The following is a 19,604-nucleotide window of genomic DNA, read 5'->3' on the forward strand; positions in this document are numbered from 1 at the left end:
TTACCTTAAAAATCATGTAGATAAACTCACTTAATTCAAAGATGAAGAACTAGACCCAGAGAAATTATCTGATCTGCTCAGAGGTATTACAGCTCTTTTAGAGCTTCTTAAGAAAACATACTCCTCACTCATCCCTTGTTCTTCAGGGAAAACAGAGCTCAATAGTACTATTATAAGCTTACATTATTTTTCTAAATGCAAAACTCATTCTTTATTCCCACTGGTCTGAGTCTTGCCTGCAGAAGTAGGTCTGCGTACAATTTTAGATTATGAAAATGAACTCTTTCACATGTACATGGTGCTAGAAAGTTACTGTAAAATGAGAAAGAAGCAAATTGACTGTAACTGACACAATAAAAATGTAACTGGATATAATATCAGGAAGTTAATAAAATAAAGGCACTTTCCTGAAAGAAATTTAGTTAGAACTATCCAAGAATGGATGAATGACCCATAATCTAGTTCACTTGAGATATTCAAAAAAAATCTTGCTTGACCACTTGTCCAGGATACTGTAAGGAGGAGGGTCTTCTTAGAGGGTGAGGCATTAGATAAGATCATTCTTATGGTCCCTCTGAACTCTAGAATTCTCTGACTTTGACTTAAACAAAGAATCACTTGGATCACTATGTACTTTACATGTACAAACAACCATGTTGACAGGTCTTAAAATGAAAAAAAAATGTTACCCACCTCCAGACCAAGAAGAGATGGACTAAATATCAAAATGAGACATACATTCTTGGACAAAGCTAATGTGGACATTTGTTTTTCTTAAAATGCATACTTGTTAGTAGGGTTTTGCTTTTAATGGAAAAAAAAGGAAATTAAGTAGTAAATAAATTCTTTATAAAATATTATAATTTAGGTGTTTTCTTATATTTTTATTCAGATGTCTGATAATTGTTCTTAACTTTCAATCAAAATTCAATATGATAGAAAGGCAGGAATACCTCTGGTTACTAGAATTGGCACAATATCATAGAAATCTATCTGCTGACATATCTAGCTAGTGCTTATATAAATAAGCACAAACTTTTTGAAACCCTAACACTTAACGTTATATAATATATTAACATATGATTAATATATCATTACATATAATAGAATTAATATAATAGTAGAACTATATTACTTCCATTGCTAGCTGTTCAATTGTGGACTTTCCTTTTACTTCTGAGTCTCATATGATTTCCTAAATCTATTAAGAATTGGGTCATGATTTGTGTTTCTGTAAGTTGCCTTCCCATCCCCACAAAACTTAATCCTTGACATAGGTTGATTATTTTAAATTTACTAACAATGTACCAGTCCAAAGATGAGACTAAATAATAATAAAATAGAAGTTATTTGATTATAACAACATGTAACATTTATATATATATATATATATATATATACACACACACACACACATATGTATATATATTATAGAGAGACATAATTATGTCTTTAAGTTTTGCAGAGTATTATACAAATCTTATGTTATCCTTGACAATAAGGATATTAACCTTATCCTTCAATAATAACCTTCAATTAAAAAGTGCTATTACTAGCTTCATTTTACAAATAAAGAAACAGTTAAGTAATTTATCAAGGGTCATACTGCTTGAAAAATTTTAAATCTTCATTCTAGTCTTCCTGAATTCAAATCCATCACTCTCTCCACTGCATCTCCAAACTGCTTCCAGTGTAGGAGCACTAGAATATACAAATGCCCTATATACATATCTAAGAACATCTCAACAATAATTATTAAAGTTAATTCAAATGAGACTGAGTCTTCATGAAAAGGTTAATTCTCAGCATATTTGGATTAATAAAACTAGGAGTATGATTTATATTAGAAATATTTCTGTCCTAAACAATGTATGTTTGTTTGTATGTATATACACATACACACACATATATACATATAATACATATTTAAATTTGCTGCTTAAGTAAGTAAAGATCAGATACTTTAAAATTTCTTTTATGTATATAATCATTAATGCTGATAGCAGATCAGTGAAGTATTCTCATGGCATTTATACTATGGAGAAGTTGGGAAAATATATTTTTTAGGCAAAAGTTGAATTCCATTTGAATGTACCTATGAATCTACTTACATTTACTCTTAGAAATGCAAGAAGAATGAGACAGTATGACATTTCTGTTACTATACTTTTCTCTGTTATGTCAGGAGTCTATATTTTTTCTCAAATCCTCTTTTCCAGTTTTACTCTGGCTTTTGGAACTCAATGCGTTCTCTAACTAGTTTGAACATTGCATTCTTTTCAGATATGTTCACTTCCTCAGTGGTCTTCTCTCGGGATCTGTGAAAATGAATACCACACCCCTCTTTCTGCATTTTGTAATTCTCCATGGCATCCCCAACTTTGATACTGGTGGAGGTAAGTGGGAGGGTGGGTACCTTATCTAGATGCATGCTTTTATTACTCATTTTTTATCTGTAATAAATATGGTGGCAAAGATAGCATTGGAGTCAGGCCTATCCTTTGACATAACGGATTATGTTGAATAACCCTATATATTTCATGACAATACTCTAAAGACTTGGTAAGTTATAGAGAATTTTCTGAGTTGCACTGTTGAAGGTAGTTCCTTACACTTACGAAATCATAAATATAGACAAAAAAGATGATTTTCCTCCAATAAAACCCTATTTGAGTCTTCATTATTGTGTGGAAGTAAATTTGGGCTCTTGAAAGCTGTTTTAAAATGTACCCTCAGTGAGTTCCTGCATCTGACAATTAATTTTTATTACAATAACTTGTCCAACAAAGATTTAAGAAGTTTATTCCCAGGAGGTTGGCTGCCAGATAATGATTTTATTATTGGCAAGAAAATCCTAAGAATCTGCAGTCTGCATTGGTGGGATGGGCAAATCCCACTAGTAAAACCACAGCTTTTTTGAAATGTATAATGATGGAATTTTTTTGCTTAAATTAAAAAGAATCCTCACTTTTCTGCTTCTTGAGGTTCAAGTGGTTAATGTCCAAAATCCAATCCTCAGAAATTCTGCATATTTTCTTGATATCAACTGTGTGAGAACAAAACTCTTTTCCTTTTATGACTTTTTTGATTTGGTCCGCTTGCTTATCTAAAAAATTAGGCCAGTGACCTATTCTGAACTCTGGGATTGCAGGGTTAATTAAGAAGCTGTGTTTGTGGTCATTTAGTTCAGTAACATGAAGTCCAAATTAAGTCTTTTTGAAGCCAATTTCCTTCTCCTTAGTGGTCATATATTGACCTCCTCTCCCCAGATAGCTGTCTAACAATCTTATGGTGTTTTTTAGTCAACAAAGGACATCTGGCAAAAGGTGGGTATAGATGAGCCCAAATCCATCATACTAGTGCTCCTATATTTGTATGGAAATTATGACTTTTTCACTATTCTTAAGAGTATAATTTGAATAGTAAAGAATCTTATTTTTACCAAGCTATAGTATTTTCACCCCTCTTGGCTGATAATTAAGACATTCTTTCACTTTTTTCTTTTCTTTTTTTTTTTTTTTTTTTTTTTTTTTTTACCATTGGTCTTATCTGAAAATAACCTTGGAAACCTTCCTTCCCCTGCCCTTCTACTTGGTGTTCCAGGATATGGTGCTACCTTTAACTACCTCATCCCACCTCCCATAATCCATAATCTGTTGTTGTAGAATTGGGAAAGTACTTTGTGCATATATACAGAAGGCTTGTGAAATCTCTCTAAATGGGAAAATTCTTTGCTGTTCAATCTTTCTGTTAGATCCTATGACTTCCTGGTTTATAAGTTTCTTTCTAAATAAGTTTGATTTTTTTTTTTTTTTTACCCACAAACATTTTGGTTCTTTCAGTTTGCCGACCTTTTCTGAAGCTCTACCAAGCAATGCAGCCAGTTTATACATCAGGAATCTAGTAAGTCTTTATGATCTTTTATCTATGAATATTTTTAGCTCTTGAAGGAATTTTTGGGAAGCCATACAAAATTTTTATTTTACCTATATGGTTTTTTTTCTTAAGGAAGAGATTATGAAAGGGGAAAGCCAAAGTAAATGACCCTCAACAAGATCCTCTGTGATCTAGCCATAGATACTTTTTTGTGCTCCTTCTTCCCAGCCTGCTTTCTTTCTCTGAAGCCTTATTTTGGTTTATAAGTAATTTGCATGCTAAATACTTGTTAGAAAGTATTGGAGGAAAGACTGAAGGCACACTATTATAATTAACTAGGAATAAGCAAAATTGAAGAATATAAAAATACAGAAAACATTTAGATGATTGGGATCCATTTATTAAGAATAACATTATTTATTTCAGCTTTCCCTTACCCACAATGCTCTGAATTACCACTGCAACCAAAGTACCTGAAAAAGAAGGTTTTCACAACCTCAAAATCCACAAGATCTCTTTAATATTTATGCTCTTTCTTTATTTAGCAATGTTGGTCCAGAAAACCAAAGCAGAGTCTGCATTGCCATTGAACCAGCCCAGCTCTTGAAGGGAGACATAATGGTAGGTGTTCTAATTGAGACATTAATATATGTTTCCAAATCCCTTTTGTATTTGACCATGAGGTGGTAAAGCAGTAAGCATTATGGAAGAGTTTTAAACTGACATGGCAAAGGAAATAGACATGACTTCTAACCAGGGGGATGGAAGGAAGGGGATCAAATCATAGGAAGTTTAGAAATATGTTGTTTTGTGTGAACCTCGAAAATGGAAAGTAATTTGAAAGATGGGGAAAGAACCTTGGGAGCAATGGCACAGAATCAGCAAACCATATTACCCATGATAAGTACTTAAAAAGTGCTCTGACCCTGAGCTCTGCATGTTCTGGATAATTCCTTAGGTTTATAAATTACAGATAATTTTCCAGCCTTCATTCATAATTATAATTTCTTTACCTATGAAATCATTTTTTCTGACCAATTAAAATCGCATGCAAATAAATTCCTATATGTACATAATATAATTATGTTAAGACATATAGTTAATTTTATTGCCATCCATCATATATTCAGTATACATATATATTTTTTTCTTCTAGTTATCTCAATTTTTTAAAACAAATTTTGTCAATTCAAATGAGGTCTTCATTATTTTAACATGAAGTATTTTTTGGCTTTCAGCTAGGGCATATTGGTGTGGACTATTGAAAGGAAATTTCAGTCTGAAATAGTGAAAAATTGATTATTAGAAAATTTACATATATTGATACAGTTTTATATATGTATAGTTTTCTGTTATTTTTATGTAAGTATAGCAGGTTGAATGAATGTGGTTAACAAAGAATAAGTAAGTTCTCTCTTCTATCTGTATACCCAGAATTTAGCACAATTCTTTTGGACATAATAACCATATAAATAGCTTTCTCAAAATTAATTAATTAGTTGATTTTGCCATTCATTCTTTCATTAATTCATTCAGTGTCAGTCAGGAAATGCCTCTTAAAGAATTTGCTGTAATGAATAAGAAAAATCTGAAATTTAATTTTTCATATATAAACTATGTACCTAATGTGCTTGCAAATAATCTTATTCTCTTAAAGAATATATTCATTTTCTTCTGTAAACTTGTATTATGTATAACTTCTTATTGATAATATCAAAGTAAATTTTAGCTTAATTATTATCTGAAAGATTATAAATGCTACATTTTCATGTGTAAATAAATGAAAACTTACTGTATAAATTTTGGTTAGTGGCTCATCACTCTTGGACTACATCTGGGAGTGAGAATGTAGAATTTGGCACAACAAAGAGAGAAGCATTCATTACTTTTATTTTTTACCCTTTATGACCTTGCCCCAAACCATGTGGCCCCATCTATAGCCAAGCCCATCTATTTATGAGACAGAAGTTTTCTTTTGGAATTTAATACCATCAAATTTATAACTGGCAAACTTCTAAGAGTTCAATAAAGTTTATTGTGGAAATGGCATCAGTTAAGTGAATTATCCAAACTAGAAATTTAATGAATGCTATTTTTATTACTCTTGTGTTTAAATTCAAGGCACCAAGAATAGCAACTGTTATGATGGTGGTGGTAGTATTAAGTAGTATTATTTAAGCAGTTTTACATAAGTTTTATTTAGTATTTGTTTTTAGTATTCTAAATTTTAAATATAAATTCACATTTTTAAGATTAGGTAAATACAGAATGAAAATATCACTAGAGTGATAGTTAGCTCATTATATAGAAGAGTACTCTCCTTTAAGCAGTCATATTTTATTTTATACTCTTTTTTTTTTCCCTGTTGGTTTATGCCACAGTATTGGTACTCCTCAATGGTATTTATATGTTAATCATCCTATAAGAGAGTTCCTTTCTCAGCCATTTAGTACTCTGTTCTGGGCATTGAGAAGGATCATATTTCACAAAGGAGGCATTCAATCTAGTTATGAGTGTTTGGCACCAGAGTTAATCATACATTTGACTGGTGACAAATATTCAGTGGTTTCTGAAAATTAAGTCCCTAGGACTCAGAAACCCTAAGAAAGTACAGAAAAAGGATTTTGAAAATGAACTGTGAAGTAGCCTTAGTGCCCGTTTGCCTTTCACAACAGAATAACTATTATATATTTTAAAATGTTATATAAGAGGAAAATTAAATGAATACTTTTCCTATTGTGTTGTCTATGCCATATGTGCAGATTGCGATATGTACCTAAGATTTTGTTTTTTAAGAGACGTTATGAATAATTCATGGAAACATTTGGGGCAGGCCAGGAAATGCCAATAGATTCTTAATAATAGCTGGGAAGCTGCATTTTTATCAGTGACTCCAGGGAGCCTTCATTTTGGCTCATCTTGTTTTATTCTTAGTTATACCAAAAGTACTATTAGACTTGTGGCTATCAGCAGATAATAAATATATATTCCAAATCAGTGACCATTGCACAACAAATAAGTTTATTTTTTTGAACAACATTCTAAATCTTGTCTCAAGTCAAATAATTGTTGTTTTGCAAGACTAACTGGTCAGTAAGGTCTTTTGAGCATGTACTGGCAGCTTTTTCATATTCTAAGCATTCAATCACTATTTCTGTTACTGAACTGATAGTAGAATTTTCCATTTAGCTTTATTATCCAACATTATTATCCATGAAGATGGGTGATCCTTTATCATATCTATAAGAAGAGAAATTCTTGAAATAATGAGAATTTTTCAATGAAAAATATCAGCCTTTAATTCTGGGAAGAAATGAAAAATCTCACATTTAGGGGACAAGTAGTTTGATGAATTTGGGGGTTTTCGTTTTAAGAAAAATCTTTCCAAACCATCCCTTTGCTTTTTATTTTCTCCCTTCCACTTAGATATGTTTCCTCTTTAGGATCCTTGACTCATCATCTGTGCAGTTTCCTTTCATGATAAGGGATTACGCTCTACTCTTCCCCAGGAAAGTACCTTTCTTTCCTAGTGAAGTTGATCTTTTTAAGCAACTTTTCCCCCTTCTATTTTGCTGTTCCTCTAGTAAATATTAGCATGGTTTTCCTTCTTTCTGAAAACCTTGAAAGTCTTATCACTAAACTGGCTGGAAAGTCAGCTTTCTAGATAAACCTACATATCTTACTTTGTCTTTAAGGAAGATTCCTTCATTAAATCAGATACTCCATCCTAACACTTTTGTGTTCTCCCCTTTCATTTGAGGCCTAGAGACCAGATCTCTGCCTATGTTTAATCTCTTATTCCAGAGTGTTCACCCCTTTCCTTTTACCATGAAGATATTTTGAAATAGAATAGGTAGTAACAATTAATATCATTTCCATAATAATTCATTCGTTTTGCAGGCTTTTCAATTTCTTTCTGTTCTTGGGGCAGGGATAAACAGCTAAAATGAGAGACCACTAATTCATGATTATTAAAAAAAATAATCTTGAGAGAAACATTCAGGCTGCTCTTGTATTGAACTCAAAATTTCTGTTCAAGGACTTGTGTGCAATTAACAAGAGAAGGGAAAATAGAAAATGAATTGGTATATAATTAATTAGAGAAAAGTAAGATAACCTCCAAAAGGGAGAGTGAAATTTGCACTTGCCAAGATCTTGAAACAAAAATTCAGTCTTTCTTCCCATAGTGGTAAGCAACCATCCTTTCATGCTTCTTCCTAGCCGGATTCAGGATGTGGTTCAGTAACCTCATGAACTTGCAGTGATTACATTTGGAGATCTTGAACATCTCAGGGTTCAGAAAACTGTGGTCATTATATCTAAGGCAATGATCCATACTTTTAAACACACTTCTTTTGTTTTTCAACAACAAAAAGGAGTTTTATTGAGTAGTAATATGGTCGAACTATGCTTTTGGAATACTTTGCCAACTGAGTGGAGGATAGTCTGGAGTGGGGCAATACTTAGGTCAAAGAGACCAACCAGAAGACTTAAACACACTTCTAATAAAAAGGAATAGTTAGATGCTGAGTGAAATGAGCAGGACCAGGAGATCATTATATACTTCAACAACAATACTATATGATGATCAATTCTGATGGACATGGCCCTCTTCAACAACAAGATGAACCAAATCAGTTCAATAGGTAGAACTGATTTGTTCTACCTCGGTAGAGGTTCAATAATTTGTTCAATTGATTCAATTTGTTCAATAATTTGTTCAATAATTAATAGAATCAGCTACACCCAGCGAAATAACTCTGAGAAGTGAGTATGAACCACTACTTAGCTTTTCCAATCCCTCTGTTTTTGTCTGCCTAAATTTTTGATGTCCTTCACAGGTTAATTGTATATTATTTCAAAGTCCAATTCTTCTTGTGCAGCAAAATAACTGTATGAATATATATTATATCCATATATATTGTAATTAACATATAGTTGAATATATTTAACATGTATTGGTCTACCTGCCATCTGGGAGAGGGGGTGGAGGGAAGGAGGGGAAAAATTGGAACAAAAGGTTTTGCAATTGTCAGTGCTAAAAAATTACCCATGTATATATCTTGTAAATAACAAGCTATAATAATAAAAAAAGAAATAGTTAGTAGGAGATATGGAAGATGGGACCATGAGACCCAAATTTTAAGGCCTCAATCATCCCTGTATGATAATCATTAACTGATGTGATTTTTCTATAGCCTTTATTCAGTAAATAATAAGTCTAAGAAACTGGCTAGGCTTCAAGTACAAGTCCAGTAAAAGATGGCAACCTTTTCAAGTAAGTCCGGAGACTGTTTATCATCTGCTTGGTGATCAGCCACTTGGTTGCATCTTGATGAACATGGTGAATTTTTTGAAAATCTTTTAGATTTTAAGAGTTTAGTAGATATAAGTAGTTGATGATTTATTTATTATTTATTTAAAATTTGGGGTAAAATCATGTTTTGGTCACATATTTTACAGTGAGTTGGGGGAAATTAAGGAAAAGGAGGTAGAGATTATCTGAAATGGAAGAACACCAGATTTTTTCATTGTAAAGAAAAAAAGCCAAAGATGTTAGAATTGTCATTCTTCTCAAGAAGAGCTAGTTGTCTACCTGTGGTATAATTAGTAGCCTCCAAGTTCTCTAGAGTTTGGTCTTAATATGGGGGGAAAAAAGAACATCTTCCTCTCCATGTCTTCTTTTTTCAAACTCCCATGTTATCAATAATTGACTTTGCTCCCTACTATTACAATAAAATAAAATAGAAGTGTAATATTTCATTTTGGAGCTTCCTCTTTTTTCTGTCATCTTTTTAAAAAAATCTATCCTCTACTTACATAAACTGATGCTAAGTGAAACGAGTGTAACCAGGAGATCATTGTACACAGCAACAACAAGACTATATGATGATCAATTATGATGGATGTGGCTCTTCTCAACAATGAGATGATTCAGATCAGTTCCAATGATCTTGTGATGATGAGAGCCATCTACACCCAGAAAGACTGTGGGGAACTGACTGTGGATCACAACGTAGCATTTTCATTCTTTTGTTGTTGTTTTAGTTTTTGCCCGTACGTAATCTTAAACCAAAAAGAGAAAGCAGGAAAGAAAAAAAAAAATGATCCAGGATGAAGTGAAGGCTGTATTATGATTAAGTGATTTCTAGCATGTCTTGCATTGTCCTTCTATGTGTCTCCTCTTTTTTACTCTCAGAAACAGTCTATAACACTAATAATTCCTCTTCTTCCTTACCACATACTCATTGCTCTAGAAATCCCTAGAAATTAGATTTCTGACCATAACATTCTAGAAACTGACTTTTTGTTGGTTGCAAAATCATCTGAATATTTCCTCAGACCTTGTCTTCTCTAACTCCTTTCTCCTGCTTGTTCAGCCTGACTGATTGCTTCTTTTTAGAATTCTTTGCTGGATATCTCTTCATAAAGAGTTTTCATATCACTATTATGATAGAGCCTTCTCTTTATGCTTTATTTTTTTTTTTCTTTTCTGTTTTCTTTCCAGGTTTGTCTTTGAACTGGTTCCTAAATCTCTATGTTAAATTATTCTGTTTCTAAAGTTACTGGCTAGACATTTCTGCTTAGGTTTGTTTCACTCTGCTTATGCCAGATCATTCCTATTTTTTTGTAATTTATTTTTTTCAACAAATTAAGAATTTATTTTATTTATATATAATTAATAAATATTGTATATTTAATAATATATTAAACAATAATAAATATTTAAGTACTTTCTATGTTAAGTCTTAGGAGAGATAAGATATGGTAATTTAACTCATTGGAACTTAGGATATTAATGAAGGTCTGCCACACAAAAACTCTGATAGATCTGTGATCTCTTGATAATAATTGATAATACCAACAATAACTAGCATTCATAAGCTTTGCAAAGTACCTTTTAAGTATATTGTTTTATTTTCAGAGCAAAACTGAGTGGTAGGTGCTATTATTGCCCCCATTTTACAGATGAAAAAAACTGAGGTAGATAGAAATTGAATGACCTGCTCCAAGTCATATTAACTATATGACTCATTTTATGTGATGTAACTATGTGAGAGTCTAAGACAAGATTTGATGTCTTTTTGATTCAGGATCTAGCACTCTTATCAATTGTACTACTTGTTTGTTTGTTTGTTTTATGTGAATAGTCCCTCCAGAAAACTAAGTAAGTAAGCAATCTGTACCTGCCCGTCCTGGGCATTCATTTTGACACAAGGTATCTATCCTAACTGCTAATGTTGAAATTTAACTGAGCCACCGAGGTAGAAAAGTCTAGCCAGCAGCTTTGGAAACAGACTAAACACGGAGATGTAAGTTTCATTGCCTTATAATCATGTACATGGAGCTAATGGACCATCCCTCATTCATCCTACCTCTGCTTGTTGATAATGTTTAATCACACATCTCTTTGCTACTATCCTTCATACCCCTTCTCCATTGTAATTTTTTTTTATATTCCGTTGGACTTCTGTTAATTTGAATTAAGTTGGAAGGCTTCAATCTTTATTCAAAAAGGAATTCTTTTGTTTTTCACGTATTCCTATTGGTTGGCAAGGTATTTCATATGAGAAAATAGTCTTAGGGGAGAAATTAAGATCAAAAAGAGAGATTATTCCATTTTCCCCCTCCAATGTAGGGAAATTTCCCTTAAAAGCAGAAACATACTTGGAGAATGATATGAAAAATTGTGTCCGTGTCATTCCTTATGTAACCTCCTCTGGTGGAGGAATCAAGAATTGTACAAACTTAGAGTAACCACAAAGATCACCCAGTGATGTATAATGAAAAACATAAGTTATAAAAAAACATACTGCCTATTTGTCCCCTGCCATGCTTAAAATTATACTTCTATAATCTTTTGTTTTCTGCTATGTTATTGGAAATCTAGTGAATATATGTCTGTATGTGGGTGCATACACATAAACAATATATATTGTATACATATATATTTCAGACTGAGTTGAAACTATTATGGTGGAGTGGAGGTGATAAATACATTAATAAGTGAGCTAGAAAAAAAGGCATAATCCAGTAAAACAGTGTTTCTCTGTATAACAGTTCAAATATGTAAGCACTCCCATAGCTCATAAAATATTTGGCAAAGACTATAATTTGGAAAGCATTCTAAGAAATGAAAATTTTTTTTATAGATTTACCACCCAAATCCTACAGTGAGTCTTCTTTGTTGAGCTATATTTCTTGAGCTTACTGCACTGGCCGGAAAAGAGAAAGGTAGATCCAAAATGAAAATTTGTGCTTTTTTCTTCCTTTGGAGAAATCTGGAATAACATTTTTCTTTTATGCCTGAATTTTTTTTCATCCGTTTTTAGCAAAATTTCATCAAACTCTCCAGTTGCAGATTGTTTCATTTATATGTAAACAAGGAAAAACTTTCTCTATATGTAGTCTGCATAAAAGTTACCATAAATATATTAACATATATTAGTTTTAACTTAGTCATAAGAATAGTCAGAACCAAGGTTAGGTAAAACATAAGATTTGTTAAATTGAAAGGCATAGAGTACAATAAGGACCAAAGAAGAGGTACTTTAGAGGTTATTTACTCCAATTACTTTCATTTTATAGATCACCAAACCAAGGCCCAGAGATATTAAATTATTTGTCCAAGTAATAATTGGGGTCTTCTGGATAAGAATATACCAGTTTGTAAAATCTAATTGATAATTTTTTATTGTGAATATTTCCACCTCAGAAAGGAGCAAATGTTATAAATCAGGTCTTGATTTATTGTTTGGTTAATTGATTTCCTAGATTTAAGAAAGTGATAGAGAAAATAATAATTGTACAGATTAAACTTTAGCATGTATTGTATGCACTTAAAAAAAAAAGTCAGTTGTGAAATATTTACCAGTATTCCCCTAAATAATAAGCAGTACAATCAGTATCTGAATCCAGATCACTCCTATTTATATTATCTGTAGAAGTATTAGGAAAGGAGAAACTAGCTGACAATATGATTGAATAATGGGATTAAGTCAGATCTAGTGTATTTAGATATAAGTGTAGTTTTATTTGGTTATCCACCAGTATAAACCTAAAAAAAGATAGTTCCTCAGTTGCCCTCCATGTCATGAATTGTTATCATTATTATTATTTTGTAGCAAACTAGTGTCTTCTGGTTAAATGCTTTCATGGCTTATTTTTAATGGGTTCAAATGAGGACACCCTATACCAATACAAATTGTTATCTTGACAATTTAAAATATTTGCAATTTGATTGAAACAATGAGAAGTTAACTGACTTGTTTAGAGTTAGAAAGCCAGAGTTGAAATTTGAATTTGGGCCTTCCTGACATCAAAGCCAGATCTCGGTCCCTTACACTTTAATGTCTCTCATGGGAAAGAAGAAATATATTAATTATTTCTATTTCATATGAATAACAATTTATATGAATATGGATTACAGATGAATATAAATATTGAATGAATAATATAATTTATAGGGTCAATAAAGAGGCCACTGTGGTGGTGTGAAGGATGAACATTGGCAAGAAACTTGGAGTGAGTTTTTTTGCCATCAAATAACCATGTGAAATTTGGGATGCCACTTTTCTCTCTGGAGAGCTCAGTTTGCTCATTTGTAAAATGAATAAGTGAACTGGGTTATTCATATTAACTTTTCCTGATTGTAATTTTTTTCTTTGAAATGTTTGAGTCTCTATCAAGAAGAAATAATTTTGGAATTATCTATATAATACAGTGAGGTTAGGGCAGCATTTAAAGAACAAAGGAAGATGATAAATATTGATACATCCAAGAACAAATGAAATAACAGCAAAAGTATGAGTTCACATTCATAGAGAACCTTCTAGTTTATAAAACATTTTTCCCACCAAAATACTGGGCGGAAACCTGTTTACAAGCTTTGATGACAGACACCAAGATGAGAAGCAACAAGTTAGATCTGGTCTCTGGATCTTTTCCAGATTTCTGAACTAAAAGTTACATGTGAATTTTTTATGCATCTTATATAACTACTGGTGGCTTTATGTTATGTCTTTTCTGATGAATCTGGGACTTTGTTTTATTTCCCAATTTCCAACTATTTTAGGAATGACTACACTGGGCTTTGAGCAACATGGTGCACACATGAGAGCTAAATTATCAGAGCATTTTATTATAAGGTCCTGGATTTCTTTAGCAATCTCTTTATTCTAATGGTATAGACTCAACCCATTGGTGGAATATCATTTTGTGTGAGGCTTGTCTATATTTTTCTGTAAATCCTTAATAGATAACATTGCCTTTGTTTTGAAATCATTCTGTCTGGATTTCCCACAGTTTTGTGGAAACCAATGTGACACGTTGGCTATTTCTTTATCATCCTGAATTCTCCCTACATAACTTGAGCCATCTTTTTTGCAATCTACATTTTCTAGATAATGCACCTTATGCCACTTCTTCTGTAAACATTATCATTAATACACCCCACCCTACATATTTCTTCTTGTGCACTGGATTACTCACAATTTTGATTGTTTATGCATTATTCTATTCCATCATTTATAGTCAAATAGCATCACCAGGACAATTTTGATCTTAAAAAATAGGAGTATCCATGTGAAGAAACAGCTTAGAATCATTGAAAGTTTATAGTTATTTTAAAACTCAGTTTAGCCTACTTTGTTTTTCTTTTTTGGAGGCATTTGAGATTAAATGACTTGTTCAAGCTCAAAAATATAGGAAGTATCTGAATTCAAGTCCTTCTGATTCCAAGGCCAATGCTCTATCTACTTTGCTTCTTAGCTGCCCATATCCTATTGAATTTTGATCAAGCTCCCTGTTCATCTTTTGTGCTTGGGCTATACATATGTACTGATAGCCTAACTTATTGGAGTACGTACCCAACTGCATATTACATAAAGAACATCAATGTCATGGATTTAGAACTAGAAGAGATCTTAGAGGTTGACAGTTTCAATAACTTATTTTAGAGATCACTAAACAAAAGCTCTGAAAGATGAAATGATTTATTTAAGTTTGTACAGGTGGTGGAACCCAGGATTCAAATGTCAGTTCTCTGAATACCAATTCAAGACTAGGTATTCTACATTCTTTCTCCCCTCTGCCCCCATTCTTTGTTTCTCTTCATTTTGAATTTTTGGACTACTTCCTTATGGTCACAGATCCTATTTCAGAAGTTCTGTCCTATTCTGATATTGGAAAATGTAGCTAGTATTGTACTTCACTTCCCTTGGAAAAAAAAATAATAATCCTGATCCCTCAAATCTTTCATATGCAATTCTTGATAAAAATGTGAATACCAAAATGTGTTTTATTTTATTTTTGCAAAGAAAATCATTTTGATACAACTTTCCCTAGCTACCACTTGTCACTGTCCTTTGATCAAGTTTTTTGGCTTTTTAAAGCCAAAAAGAAATTTTTAAAAATTATTATTCAAAGGCTTCTATGCTTTGATGGGTGTTACAGGTAACGGGAATTTAGAGAAGTGAGGATTCCACATAAAATCAATTTATGCTAATTTCTTTCTACAAGTTTATTGGCAGAATTCTTGGTGGAAGTTTTTGTTTTCAACATCAGATAACAAAACCTTTAAAATATTGCTTTATAAGGTATTTGGAAAGCTCAAAGAATCAAAAAAAATTTGTCATTCTTCTAGGCAGCTTGTGGAAAAAACCTAAACAAAATACCATAGCCAAATGAATAACAAGGCAAGAATGTATAGTTCCCCCACAGTCATCCTCAGGGATCATTATCATTGTTTATCATCTTTAAAGAAAGTCCCAGAAATTAAGCAAAAGGTTAGTTGCCGTTTCTAAATTATTCCTTTTTTTGGCTGCTGCCTATACAACTTTTAAATGGTAGTTGAATACTTGGAATATTGTTCCAAGGCAGGTCACTTTAACATTTATTTCATTCTTTTATTTTTCATGAAATGTAATTAAAGCTTTATTGTGTGGTGCATACTATATGCAAATTTCCCCCAAAAAGAAATATGAGACCCAGTCCTCTATAAGGCTGTAATCAAGCTGGAAAGATTATGTTCATGAAACAGTTTTAGTGATATTTTACAAAAAAATACAGAATACAAAGCAGAAATGAATGGTATTAAAAATAAAGATCATCATCATTGAGAATTAGAGAATTATTATTGTATGAGAGAAACTGCAGAAGACCATAAATGGAAAGTAGAATTTGATAGAAAAGGGGTGAAAGAGGATAGTATTTGGAGATGTAGAGGGCAAAGGCATTGTCATGAATGAAGGCTGGGACACATGGGTATAGGACCATGAAATGCTATCTTGTCTACAAAAAAACTTGATGTGAGAGTAGGCATACAAGAATATAGATTGGGAACTACTTGATTAAGTAGCAGGGAAAGCAATTAGGATGCAGCCATATTGAAATAATGATGGCCTAGACTAAAAGTTAGGTACAAGAGTCATTTCACATGTGGCAAATGATTGACTAAGGAATATAAATAATAAAGGAAAAGTTATAGCTGTCTTTATTTGAAAGTTTAAGTAACTCGGAGAATGGTTGTGCTATCAGTAGAAATAAAAATATTGGGACAGTGTTTATTCTCTTTTAGTTACCTCAAAGGTAAGTTCCAATCTAAGTATTTGTCACAGATTCCTAAGTAGAATATTGAATTAATAGGATTTTCTGTGTAATTGTAGTTTTAACTGTACTTACATGGAGTTCTTCTTTGTTGATCTTTTTTCCCCCTGACTGTTAATGACTTGCATTTGCCAAGTTTTAATATTTTTACCCGTTCTTTAAATAATTTTATAAAAGTCTCTTGTCTGATGGGGATGTTGTCTGAAAGTAAGTGCCCCACCCTTAGAATTGGCATGGGACAACCTTATCCATGGAATTGAAGCCAATCACCCAGGGCCATGTCTGCTTTGTTACTGTCATGTGGAATTTTATATACACCCCTAGTTAGATGTGAGTGTTTTGTCGATATGAATCACAATATCTTACTGTTAGTAGGCTTGTATCTTTTAATTTCAAATATTTTTAAAAGAATGAATGGAAACTGAATTCTTTAAAAAAAAAAATAAAGCCACATCTTTATGGGGATTTTTTTTCCTCCTGAACTTGTACACCAAATAAAACGAACATTTCCATAAATAAGAACAGGAAGAAAACAAAAGGATCACACCTGAAATTATGAATATGTTATTAGGCATTCCCTTGCTTATTCAATATATTGCTTACACAATATATTCATTCACATATATACACACATATATATCCCTTTTGAATATATATATATGTATATAAATACATATATCTTTCAACATATAACTCTACTTGTCTGTCTTTCCTTTTGTTTGTATAGTTTCATCTTTGAATTAACCCATGACATGCTAATAAATTAAGCCCTAGTGTGTGCCAAATGTTTCTTCATTTTTTCAAATAATGTTATATGATTTGCTTATTAATATCAATCACCCCCTAAAAAGGAAAGAAAGGAAGGAAGGAAGGAAAAGGGGAAGAAAAAGAAAGAGAGGGAGAAAAAGAGAAAGAGAGAGAGAGAGGGAAGGAGAGAGGGAGAGAAAAAAGAAAGGAGGAGGGAAGAAAGAAAGTAAGAAGGAAGGAATTGAATGAATGAATTGGGGTAATTGAATTATAGTTTCTATTTATGTCACTATTTCGCATATTTGCCTGAAGTGTTCACAAGCATGACTTCTTTTCAGCAAAGTCCTCCTGAAAATTTTATGCCAGAATGAGTAACTCTATCTCCTTGATGACGTGGCAGAGATGCTATTTTATTGAAGGCTATTTCAGTGAAATAAAAAGCATTTCTAAGTTCAATCAAACTAGAAGTGGCACAGTGTTTGAGGGATAGACCTAGAATTAGGAAGATTTAAATTCCTATCTGGCTCTAAACACTAGTTCTGTAATCATGGACTGTTCACTTATTCTCTGTCTGCTGCAATTTTTTTCATCTAAAATGTGCATAATAAACTACCTACTTTTCAGAATTGTTGGAGGCTTAAGTAAATTAATAGTTGTAAAGCATTTTTAACCTTGAAAGTGTTATTATAGTGCTAGGTATTATTATTAGCTATTATTAGTGAAACGTATATCTCTTGCCTGAGGAATAAATAGTCTGGCTATAAATGTAACAAATCTTATTAATTAGAAGGCTTAAATCTAATAAATTTTTATTTGTCAAGAATGACTTAGGTGAAGATTTAAATGTGAAACTTAAATATGAAGACTTAAAAGTGAAATCATGGTCTCTGTGGTATTTCAGATGGATGATTTTATGAACCTGTCACTAGGGGAAAAGCATTAAAAGTTCTTATGGAAGATGTGATTAAATTATGGCATGACAGTAACTATCAGAAGGCCTTTTAAAAATAGCTGAGACTGCTAAGTGATCTTTCTTATCTAGAGTATCAAAAGCAACATTTTATTTTGAACTGTCAAGTATCTACATGAAATCATTCTTTAAATGCCTGGGAACTTCTCATCTTGAACAGTTGTACAATTTGCTAATAATGAAATGAACCCCCAATAGAAACCTGCTGATGGAGATTTTCTGGGTTTGTTTTTTTTTTCTCTCCTTAAAACAGTTGAAATGTTACCACAAAAAATATCGATCTGCTACTCGTGATGTCATTTTCCGCCTGCAGTTTCACACAGGAGCCATTCAAGGCTATGGACTGATGTTTAGGAAGGAAGATCTGGACAATGCTAACAAAGGTAGAATTCTGAGGGTTCTAAGTTCTCTGGGGTACACACTGAGTGTCTGACAGTAAGTGCATACAAATATGAATTACTAGCACTTTTGTTCCCTTGGTTCGTTTTTCATGCTCCTAATACTTTTCAATGTTTGGATGCTATTGATACATGCTGATTTTGAATCTGGTCAGATGTTGCCAGCAAAAGAAAGAAATCACCAAACATGTTACAAGAGAAATGATTCATATTCTTTACTTTTAAAATAATAACATCTTTGTTTGAGAAAGGCAGTGTGTATAGTGGATAGAAGGCTGGTCTAGTTTTCAGGAACACCTGAATTCAAACCACATTTTTGATAAATACTGGCTATGTAACCCTCAGCATACTTAACTTTTCAGTGCCACAGACATCTCCCTAAAATCCCAAGTTAAAAAACAATGGATTATTTATTTTGGGAGAATTGATTGAAATTGGAAGGTAGAGAATGGAGAGAAGACATTTTTCTGTAACAAAAAATATTTCCTTTCTGAAAAATAAGTATAACACAGAACAGATAAAAATGTAGATTTCTTCTGTCTGATTCCACTTCTCAATTTCTCAATGTATTTATATTGTTCTTTGATTTCAGATGACCGTTTTCCTGATTATGGGAAGATTGAGTTAGTCTTTTCTGCTACGCCTGAGAAAATACAAGGTAAGCATTTACCATAAGAAACATTTATTTATTTATATATTTAAGCTTATTATAAAGTGAAAACTAAAAATAATCTTCCTTTCCCAGAAGGAATTTTATACCCCCAAAATCAGAGTATACTTAAATATGAATGCAAGTTTTATTAAATAGAAACTATTCTTGCTAGCATTAATTCTTTTCTATAACTTCCCTCCCCTCTTTTTTTTTTAATATGATAAAATCTGAATTGGAAAAGCCTTTGGAGATCATTTAGGCTAACACTCTGAATCATGTAATAAAAATTTCATTGGCATTTAAAAGTAATTCTAAGAAGGTAGAGTGATTTGAATTTAGAAGATTTGGTTAAAAC

The 19,604-nt window shown here is 32.2% G+C and overlaps 1 protein-coding gene across 8 annotated transcripts in view; it reads left to right on the forward strand.

Moving 5' to 3' along the window:
* The window catches only part of TNS3 (tensin 3), a 378,141-nt gene that overhangs the window by 217,354 nt on the left and 141,183 nt on the right, over positions 1-19,604 (forward strand). For all 8 annotated transcript variants that reach the window (XM_031957264.1, XM_031957267.1, XM_031957260.1 and 5 more), the window contains 5 exons: positions 2,284-2,396; positions 3,843-3,903; positions 4,422-4,497; positions 18,453-18,582; positions 19,190-19,255. In XM_031957264.1, the coding sequence (XP_031813124.1) occupies positions 2,284-2,396; positions 3,843-3,903; positions 4,422-4,497; positions 18,453-18,582; positions 19,190-19,255 (446 nt within the window). The remainder of the gene's footprint in view (positions 1-2,283; positions 2,397-3,842; positions 3,904-4,421; positions 4,498-18,452; positions 18,583-19,189; positions 19,256-19,604) is intronic.

This window comes from Sarcophilus harrisii, chromosome 1, assembly GCF_902635505.1.
Source record: "Sarcophilus harrisii chromosome 1, mSarHar1.11, whole genome shotgun sequence".
NCBI lineage: Eukaryota > Metazoa > Chordata > Mammalia > Dasyuromorphia > Dasyuridae > Sarcophilus > Sarcophilus harrisii.